The sequence below is a fragment of the Sturnira hondurensis genome, unplaced genomic scaffold (genome assembly GCF_014824575.4).
Source record: "Sturnira hondurensis isolate 20B ecotype Veracruz unplaced genomic scaffold, ASM1482457v3 Scaffold0006413, whole genome shotgun sequence".
Lineage (NCBI taxonomy): Eukaryota > Metazoa > Chordata > Mammalia > Chiroptera > Phyllostomidae > Sturnira > Sturnira hondurensis.
In genome coordinates this window covers 53,634,157-53,644,236 of record NW_028079044.1, presented here as the reverse complement: position 1 = coordinate 53,644,236, position 10,080 = coordinate 53,634,157, and the positions used below count along the sequence as shown (strand labels likewise).

The 10,080-nt window shown below is 65.2% G+C and overlaps 1 protein-coding gene across 8 annotated transcripts in view; it reads right to left on the bottom strand.

Annotated features, from left to right (window-relative positions):
- Positions 1-49: 49 nt before the first annotated feature.
- MROH1 (maestro heat like repeat family member 1) overlaps positions 50-10,080 on the bottom strand; it is a 48,003-nt gene continuing 37,972 nt past the window's right edge. For all 8 annotated transcript variants that reach the window (XM_037048789.1, XM_037048793.1, XM_037048791.1 and 5 more), the window contains 12 exons: positions 8,876-9,030; positions 6,266-6,431; positions 5,510-5,706; positions 3,260-3,397; positions 2,712-2,826; positions 2,122-2,268; positions 1,712-1,900; positions 1,208-1,363; positions 974-1,108; positions 795-897; positions 663-728; positions 50-228 (listed from right to left, as the gene is read on the bottom strand). In XM_037048789.1, coding sequence (XP_036904684.1) covers positions 143-228; positions 663-728; positions 795-897; positions 974-1,108; positions 1,208-1,363; positions 1,712-1,900; positions 2,122-2,268; positions 2,712-2,826; positions 3,260-3,397; positions 5,510-5,706; positions 6,266-6,431; positions 8,876-9,030 — 1,653 coding nt within the window. In that variant the 3' untranslated portion in view covers positions 50-142. The remainder of the gene's footprint in view (positions 229-662; positions 729-794; positions 898-973; positions 1,109-1,207; positions 1,364-1,711; positions 1,901-2,121; positions 2,269-2,711; positions 2,827-3,259; positions 3,398-5,509; positions 5,707-6,265; positions 6,432-8,875; positions 9,031-10,080) is intronic.

Here is a 10,080-nt window from a genome sequence, read left to right as displayed (position 1 = left end):
ACCAGCTGACCTGTCCCACAAGGAAAGGCCCAGGCGTGTGCCCCTCACCTGCTGAGGCAGGAGTGGCTTTATTGGGAGCGGGGGGGGGGGGGCACAGGCTGCGCCGTGCTGGTTGGTGCTGCTGTGGGGCACGTGCAGGGGCTCAGGCGAACTTCACCAGGCGGCCCAGGGCCTCGGCCGCCTTCCCGCGCACCACGGGGGCCGGGTCCTTGAGCAGGAGCTGCAGTGCTGCGGGAGGGGAGGGACTCCATGGCCCTTCAGAGCTGATGCCAGGCCAGGTCCCCACGCACAGCCACGCTGGGGCCCATCCCACCCCCTTCCTGGCAAAGAAGGCAGAGCCGGGACCCTGGAGCCACCCCCACCCTGCGCGTGGGGCTGCCGCCCACCCACTGCCCTCCTGCAACAGGCTTCTGCTGGGAGGGCTTGGGAGCCAACGGAAAGATAGTTTTTCCTTTTTTAGTGTTTTTTAAGCTCTTTTGGAACAGTTAAGAAGTTTCCGTGAATTACTAGAGACGATGAGGTCACCAGTGACAGGGAAAAAATCCTTGAAATCCAGGAAAATCACTTAGTCTCCCCCTGGTGCCCACAGGGTCAGCAGGAACCCTGTGCAGCCTGACAGGTGTGGGGGGGGGGTGAACTGGGGGGCAGGCAGCGCTGCTAACCTGCGGTGAGCTGCTCCAGGTCCACCTGTGACCGATGCTGGGGCTCCACGTGCAGCACCAGGAACCCTGCAGGCAAGGGTCCGGTCAGGGTGAGGGCTGGCCAGGTGGAGGGGCAGAGAGCGGGGTACGCACCTGTGAGCATGGGGGCCGCAGCGCGGACGTCCTCCCAGCTGCTCTTGAAGTAGAACAGACTGGTGCTCGCCAGGCGGCCCAGCAGATCCGGGAAGTGGCGCATCTGTGGAGACCCCTGGCTGGTCACATGCACCCCATGCTGGCCACACCCCCAGCATGCCGTGGCCACACCCCCTCACCAGGTGTTTGCACGTGGTATTGAGGAAATCCCCAAAGTGCAGGCCTCGGCCCTCCTGCAGGTGCTTCTGGAAGGCAGCCTCCAGCTCCTCACACTCCAGGTTGGGGCCACACATGCGCAGCGCAAACCTGCAGGCCTGTGGGGCAGACACTCAGGCCCCGGCCCCGGCCCCGGCCCCGGCCCCGGCCCCGGCCCCGGCCCCGGCGGGCTCGCCCATCCCCTGCCAACTACTCACATCAGCCACAGGGGCTTGGGGGTCCCGCAGGTGCAGGAGCAGGGGCACCAGCCCACCCATGACCTGCTCCAGGAAGACGTCCTGGCAGTCCCCGTGGCAGGCCTCGTTGAGGTGCCCAAAGAGGCGGATGGACACAGAGCGGAACTCCATCTTCTCCTGGGGGGGGACACATGTCACCCCACAGGATGCTCCCCAACCCGGCCCAACCGCTGGCACTAGGTCCTAGTCTCCTTCCCTACATGTCCTCTTCCTCGCACTGTGGGCCTGGGGCAGGGTCCCTGGAGCAGTGGTAGAGGTGCTGGTGGGAAAGGTCGGGTTGGGGTGCCACAGAGCACACTGTGGGCCCCCTCAGGCCCACTCCATCCTCGGAAGGACCGACCTGGGGGCTCGGGAGGGAGCCATGGTCACCACACAGCTCCTGGGACCTGGGAAGCAGGTGGCAGGGCAGGGGCTGAGGCTCAGAGAAGAGGGGATGAGGCAGGAGGCCCCCCCAGCCCAGCCTACGCTGTCAAAGAAGGGCCGGATGCGGATGGCCGTGTGCAGCAGCGCCGAGCGCAGGTCCCGGGGCTCCACCAGGCCCAGCAGCTTCACCAGACCCGCCATGGCCTCCAGAGCCACCAGGCCGTGAGGGTCATCCCCATCGTCCAGCCCACTGATCATGGCTGTCAGGAGCTGAGGGCCGTGGGTCCGCACCTGGGGAAGCCCTGCACTTAGCTGTGTTCCCAGGTCACCAAGCCCCGAGGCCCATCACATGTGGTATCACAGAGTGACCCACCCAGCCCCCTGCCGTGTAGGCTCACCAGGCCATGTCTGTGCACACCCCTACCCCCGACACCACATCTGTGGGGTCTCCCAGTCCACAGTCCCACTGTCCTTGTGGTGAGGGCCCCAGAGGGGCCTGCTGGCCAGCTGACCTTATCAGGGGAGCCCGAGGCAATGTTGGCCAGGCCACGGAGCACCTGCCGCCGCACACTGGCACTCGGGTCCTTCTGCCGGGCTGCCAGGTTGTCCAGCAGCGACTCCAGGAGCATCAGGTCGTTCACCACATTGCTGCTGAGCAGCTGCGGGTAGAGGCGCTGTGACCTCCTGCTCCCCCAGGGCTCACCCAGCCTGGCCAGCCCCTCCTCACCACTCCCCACCGCACTGCTGGGCAGCATCGCCCCGGCCACTGTGGGGCGGACGCTGCAAAGGCCAGCTGAGGGCCAAGCTGGGCTCGTGACCTGCCCCACCCTCTTCCCCCACTTCTGACTGATCCCAGGCCTCTTGTTGCCCCCGTGACGTGACCCTGGGCAAGTCTGCAGACTGTCTGTGCTTTGGTCCAGCCCGGGCCTCCCTCCACAGGACACGGAGCAGGGGTGTCACCAGGCATGGTCCAGGGGCCCGTGCACTGTTGGTAGTAACCCCACAACACCAAGCGGGGACATGGCAGTGTCCCCATGGCAGGCCTGTGGGGTGGCCTCACCGGCGGGGCCCCTGGTCGCAACCCAGAGCAAGCAGTGCCTACCTCAGCCAGGAAGGCTGTGGAGGTGACCCTCTGGACTTCATACACGCTGCTGTGTGTGCCCAGGAGCGCCTTCATCACAAGAGGCAGGCGGGGGCCCGCGAACTTTGCCATGGCACTAGGGAAGGAAGCCACTCCTGAGCCCATCCTGGGCCACCTCCCCCACAGAACAAGGGTAGGGGGGCACCTCTCCTTATGCTCTGCAACATCAGCACCCTCTGCCCATGAGCCTGACCCCAGCTGTGGGGCTTGGCATGCCCTCCCCCGCAGATGCGCCCCTCCCAACTCCCCGGTCTTTCTTCAAGGGGCCTTCTCTTTCCACCCCAGTCAATCCAACCTGAGGGGTACAGCTGCCTTCTTGCCCCCACCCCAACTTCCACACGCTAGACCGCAGCCCAAGCCAGCCCTCACCGAACTTGCCCGTGGGCTGGGCCCGAGACTCAGGAAACTTTGCCCCTCCCACATGCCACCAGATGTCCCTCGTCCGTGCTCTTCTTTGGGTCCCAGGGCACCGAGACGTTGCCTGAGTGGGAGCCGCCCACAGTGCTCACCTGGCCAGCCGGGTGACCCCGTCTTCGTGCCCCGCAGAGGTCCGCAGAGACGCCCAGCCACCCTCCAGCTCCACGCGCTGCACCACATCCTCACTGCCACCCCGGAGCAGCGCGGCCCGCAGCGCATCCACAGCTGAGCTGCGGGGACACGCACACACTGGGGTCCCAGGGCCATGCGGCCCATGCATGCCAGCCACCCTGCCAGGGTCAGGCCCTCGGCTCACCCTCCCCGGTGCTGGGCACAGCCAGGTGGCTATGGACCACCCAGGTCCAGGGGGCAGTGGAGGTGGCTCCCGTCCCCTGATCCTGGGCCCGTTCCTGCCACGCACACAGCCACCTGGGAGACCCCCACCGCCTTGCAGGAATGGACCTCAGGCAGGGCCCAGCCTACCCCCCGATATGCACCTGGCCACTACGGGAATGAGAACCCTGCTCCAAGGACACAGCGTGTCCAAGAGCTGGAGCCGCTGTCAATAAGTGTCTAGTTCTGTCCACCTGGGGGGTGGCAGGTGTGGGCCTTGCCTACTGCCCCAACCAGAGCCCAGCGAGAGGGGCCAGAGTCCAGAGGGCCCAGCTGGAATTCAGTGTCTGCCCCTTTCATGTGGGCGAACCCCCAGCTCAGACAGAAGCATTCAGGACTCGGTCTGGGGTGAGCAGCGTGGGCCCTGCACCTGGCAGAACCTTCCAGCACAGTCTGTGGCTCCAAGATAGCACACAACAGGGTGCACACAGGGAGTCCTCTCACCCTCACTGACCTCCTCTGCCCCGAACAGTGGCAGCTCACACCGGCCTGGGGACCCCGAGCCATTGTCCTAGAGAGATCCTGCCCCAAGGGCAGACACCTACCCAAGGGGCAGTGCACCTGCCTGGCCTCCCTCAGTCCATGGTGTGGATACAGCCCAGTGCCCTCGGCCCATCCCACCACCACAGCCACCCTCACTGGGTGTCCATGGGGAGAGCAGCCCCCTCTGCAGCTCCCTCTGAGAGAGCACTACAGGCAGCTCCTGCTGTCCCCTTTGTTGTCCCTGGAGTCCAGATGGGGCCCAGTCACGGGGGGTTGCCCTCACCAGCCACCATCATCCCTGGGCAGATGCACAGGGCAGCCCCACACCCCACCCCAGCTGAGACCAGCACTCTGGGTGGCTTTTGGGGCGCTGCTGGGGCTTGGGAGAATGTGAACAATGTAAGTGAGGGTGCCTCCCCTGCCTGTCTGCTCACTGCCCAGCATTTCTGTGGATGTGGCATTTGCGAGGGCCTGACTTGCCGGCTGACGGCCTCCATCACAGCCAAGACCTGTGCCTGGCTCTGTGGCATCCCAGCTCACGGGTGGCGGCCTGGGGCCCCTGGTGGGAGCCTGTGGCCTGCAGTCCTCACGGCTCACGGCCGAGGGGCAGCATCCTGGCGCACCAGGCCCAGAGCTCATTGGGTTAGTGTTCTCTGCTCACATTTTCCACTTGATCTGGGCAGGCCCTGGCTCACAGCCCCTGCCAGACTTTGGAAGTTGGTCCTGTAGGGAGCAGCCCTGCAGTTGGGTGGGGTAGAGGGACAGTGTCCCCAGGTGTCCCAGCCAGGGCCACATCCGACCCCAGAGACCTGGGATGGAAAAGGGATGACCCAGGCTGTCGCCCAGGCTCCAGTGGCCCTAAGCTGTCAGCGTCCTGTACTCACCCTGCGCCCCGGGCACTAGGATGGGCGGGCAGGCGCCCAGGCTGCTGAGGCTCTAAGGCCCCGCCCTCAGCAGCGAGCGCCATCCTGCCTGGGCCCAGTCTCCGGCCAGGACCTAGTGCCTGCTGGGCTGACTCTACAGGACTCTAGGGAGGACCGAGGCTGGGTGCCTGCCCAGGGGGCGCTGGGGGCTGACCTGGGACCTCAGGCCTCAGGGGTGGTCAGGCCCCTGCTGCATTTCTGTCTGGGGAGGGGTCAGAGGGCAGGGCCACGAAGGTCAGTGCTGGAGGTGCAGCTCCGTGCAGATCCTGCACTCCAGACCTTGAACTTCCCTCAGTGTCCCCACAGGACCCCCCCTGCCAGGGCTGCCCCGGAGCCCTGCAGCTGCCTCCCCCACACCCTGAGCCCAACCTGCCAGGGGAGGTGAGGAGGGCCAGCCCAGGAAAGCAGCGTTCCCAGCAGGACAGCGTGCCCTTGGGCATCACCAGGGGACGAGCAGCTCCCGGCACCAACCCGTATCCTGGCCCGATCACACACAGCGCAGCGTGCTCACTGGGCAGCACGGGGGCAGGGAGGCCCCGTTACCTGCAGGGATCCAGGGTCCTGGCGGCCAGAGCTGAGCTGGCGGCCCTCCGCTCCTTGGCCTGCAGGTTCCGGGGCAGCTGGACCCCCACGGTGCAGCTGACGCGCAGCAGCAGCCCCGCAAACAGCTGGGGGTAGAGCTCCAGCACCGCGGGCCCGGACGCTGGAGCCGACATGACCTCGTGCAGTGCACAGGTGGCCTGGGGACAGGGCCCACCTCAGGCTCACCCCTCCTCTGGAGCCACGTCTGAGGAGGGCGGCCACTGGGAAGTCTGGGCCCTGCTTCCCAGGACCCAAATGAGCCCACAGCCAGTCGGCACACACCCTGGATGCCCTGGGGGGTCTGTGTTCTGGAGGAAAGAAGGGGACCCTTGAGGGGCCAGGGTGTGGACAGGGTGAGGGACACAGTCCTGCACAGCTGGGCCTTTGGGGGCAGGAGGGAGGCTCAGGGTGCATGTGGCCACCCAGGGATGGCCCCTGACCATCTGCTCTTGACTCCTAGGCGGGGAGGAGGAGGGAATTCTCACAGCTGCTTTACTGCTGAGAACGTTGCCAAGCAGCGTTTATTTTTTTTTCCGCAGGATGAAACAGAGTGGTCTCCCTTCGGGACCAACACCTGCAGGAACTTTACGAGGCTGGGCTCCAAGCTCGCTGGCTCTGGGGCTCCAGTCAGCCTCCAGGTGCCTGCTGGGCAGCACCCTGGCCACCTGTGGGGCTGTCCTGCCAGTGGGGAGAAGGGAGCACGGGGCCAGCACTCACAGCGAGGGGCAGCTGCGTGGCCACGCGGTCGGGGGAGCTGCTCAGCAGAAAGGCACGGCTCTCCTTGAAGGGGACGTCTCTGCTCATCTTCTCCAGGAGCAGCCCCAGGACCTGTGCGCTGACACTGGGCTCCATGGCCAGTGCCCGCCACAGGGCGCAGGTGTGGCTGTGGCGGGGCAAGGGAGGTCATCTCAAGGCCACCGACAGCCTCAGCTGCACACCCCCCACACACCCACCGAGTCCGCTCTGGCCAGGTGGGAGACGACGCCCAATCTGACCTCAGGCCCAGATTCACGCCTCCCCTAAGCCCAGGGGCCCGAACACAGAGGGCCTGCCTGCAGTGGTGGGAGCACCCAGACAGCACCTACAGACCCCTCCCAGGGCAGTGAGCAGCGTGTGGCCAGAGGCCGGGTGCACCGGAACGCAGCCTGTGAGCTGAGCAGGCGCAGCCGGCAGAGGCTGGCACCCAGACCTACGGGAGGCGGCGCGCTCAGTGTCGGCGTCTGCGTCTGCGTAGAGGGAGGCAGCACACTGCGAATTCAGCCCGGGAGCTCCAGGAGCAGACCCAGCAAGTGAGAAAGGACCGGCGGCCCCTCAAGGAGGCCATGCAGCCGCACTCTCGGCAGACACAGGTGGGCGGCCTGCACGTGGCCAAAGAGAGAAATGGCAAACTGGGCGATGGAAGGAAGAAACCAGCAGAACCCAACGCAGGGAGGGGCCGAGGTGGGAGCCAGAAGACAGAGCTGGGGGCGGGGGGCCAAAGACACCCCCCCACCCCCCACCATCCAGGAAGCAGAGGCAGGGTCTGAAGAGAAGTGGGCTGAGACGCAGGCAGAGCAGACGCCAGACACGAACTCAGGTGCAGGACACCTGGCACTTCCCAGTGCCGTCACAGGGCCACGGGGCCCTGACCGGGACGGGCACGGCCCAGCAACAAGGGGTGTCTCCTGCACATTGAGGGGAGCGCACGGCACCCCTCAGGGTGCCAACCAGACTCCAGGAGCCGGAGATGACATGCCGCCTCACACACAGTGAAAGAAAACGTGCTAAACGAGAGTCCCGAAGGCTGCAGATGGGAACAACAGGTATGGCTCCGATCACAAAGTCGGCCTTTTCAGAAGTGGACCTTCAGGCAAGTCCTGGAGGACGCACTTCGAGTGGGAGGAGGGTGCAGGGCCAGCGTGCGAGGAGAGGGGAAGCACTGGTGGCCCTGCGGACAGACATGCATGTCCGCTAGGACGGCGAGAACACTCCGCAGGGCGGTGGGTGGGGCAGCCCACCCACACACACCTGGGCAGCTGCACCCTCTGCAGGAACAAGCAGACATCTGGGCCCAGCACCGTGCTCCTCGTGGACACAGACCTGACTTTCCGTGATTTCCTGTCACGAGACATCAAGCTAGTGGTTTTCTCCAACCCCTGATAAGTGTGAATCTGTTCTTAGCTCGCAGGGTGTGCAAAAACAGGTGGTGGGTCATGTGAGGGGCGGGGCCGCACGTGCTGACGCTGACCCAGGACTGTCTACTGTTGCCACGGCCAGTGCCGTGCCCACAGAACATCACGCAGCCAAGAAGGAGTGGCCCCCTGTGCACCAGAGACAGCAGCGCCCCCCTCCCCCGCTCCACCATCGCACCGCACCCCCCACGTCCCCGGGCGGGGGGGTGCCCAGCGAGCGGGGGAGGTTTCTCGGTAAGCGAATCCCCATGAGAACCGAAACAGAGGGGCAGAGAGCCCCATGCAGACGTGGGCAGACACGCTGCAGAAGGACTGCCCAGGGCCCGGAGGGAGGCGGCACATGGGGACATCCCCGCACACGTGTGGTCACTTTTAGGGCAACCACTGAAAGAACAGAAGCAGACTGTGTGACTTCCAAAGTAACTGAGTGGAGGAAAATCGACTCACAAAACAGACCTGTCAATCTGCAAAAGCGACGAGAAAGGACCCAGAGAGAAGAGGCGGGCAAGATGGACAGGAGGCAGGACCGGGCCGGCGCCACAGGGCCGGCAGCAGCACGCCAGCACTCAGGCTGGAGAGCAAAGCGGTCCTCCTACCACAGGAGGACCGAGGATGCTGGCCGAGTCACGGTGGCAGATGAGCCACCAGAAAAGGGTGCCCAAGATGCGCCTCAGTGCAGAACACAAGGTGACGGCCCGGGAGCCTGTTCAAAAGCATGTGGCGTCCCAGACGTGGCATCCCCCCCCCCCCAGGACAGACAGGCCTGCGGCCACAGCACCAGCTGCGCAGAGAGCGAGGGTGGAGGGGAGGCCATGGACAGGCAGCACGCGCACCAGCGGGGGGCCCGGGGGCTGGGAGTGTGACGTGGGGGTGGGGCCTTTCCTGGCTCACAGTGAGAGCCATGCCCCGGTATCTGCCCACAGACAGTGGTGCTGCCCTGCGGGGGACAGGCTAGAAGTGGACGGCACAACCCATGACAGTGACCCGAGGGCAAGGGTGTCCCCCACCCAGCCCAGGGTCTGGGGTCTCACCGGCTCCCCACACAGAGGAGCAGAGCAGAGCAGAGGCAGGTGGGGCTGGGGGTGCAGGGGCCACACTGGGACAGGGGGGCTGCCAAACCCAGTGTCTGCCCTCATAGGCTGGCGGGTGCTGGTACCTGTCAAAGGGCAGGGGGCTGCCCAGGAGACTGGACACCACGGCCGGGCAGTGCTGCGACGCCAGGATGTGCACACTGTGCTGTGTGGCCTGCAGGACATGCGCGTCCCGGGTGTCCTGCGCCTTGCAGCGCAGCACACTCACGATCTCGGGCACCTGCAGGCGACAGGCACCGCGGTCAGACTAGAGGCGGGACAGCCCCGGGGAGCGCCCAGGCCAGGAGCCGTCCCTGCGGGGCTGTGGGAGGGAGGCCTGGGCGCTGCAGAGTCTCTCAGCGGCCGCTGGGGTGGAGGTGGGGCAGGGTGCCCTGTGGGCTCTGTGTGCCGCACTGAGGCCAACAGACCCCGCAGCCCTTCACATCCCACTTAGGGTCACCCAGCCTGGGTGCGCGGGCTACCACACAACCACCCGCTCTGACCAAGAAGAAGGTGGGCAGTGGGCTGGGGTGAAGGATGGAGAAGGGGAGACAGACCAACTCCCCAGACTGAGGTTGGAACGGGCCGGGAGAGCTCTGGCCATGACCGTCTCTGTAGAAGCCACAGGCGGACAAACCAGGGTGATGCCGCAGGAGCTGTTGGCCTGGAGCCTCCTCAGGGAGGAGGCTGGCCTCCAGACTGGCCTCCAGTCGGCTCAGCACGGCTTGAAGGCCCTGTCTAATGCTGGTGGGCATGGCCTGACCATGCAGGGCCCCCGTGCCCCAGGCAGGGGCTGCACCCAACCACGGGGACCCCCACTGCCATGCTGCGCACCTGGAGAACGCCCTGGTCTGAGGTGAGAATGGAGGAGACAGTGCCGAGGGAGGCCAGTCCCCAGGACTGGGCAGCTGGCAGACCGCATCCTCCGCCAACCCCTGGGTCCCGGGGCGCCTGCCTTTACCAAAACAGGGGGGACCCAAAGCTACAAAACTGCCAGAAGAAAACAGGGGGAAAGCTTTAGGACATTGGATTTGGCAATGATCTCTTGGACATTACACCAAAAGCCAAAATAGACATGTCACTGTATCAAACTTTTATGCACCAAAGGACACGACCCACAGCGGGAAGGGCAACCCACAGAACAGGTAAGAACACCTGCAAGTCATGCAGCCGATAAGGGGTTAACATCCAGGACACATAAAGAACTCAAAGCGAAAAATCAAATAACCTGACTTAGAAGTGAAGGATCTGAACAGACACGTCTCCAAAGAAGACACACAAACGTCCAGCA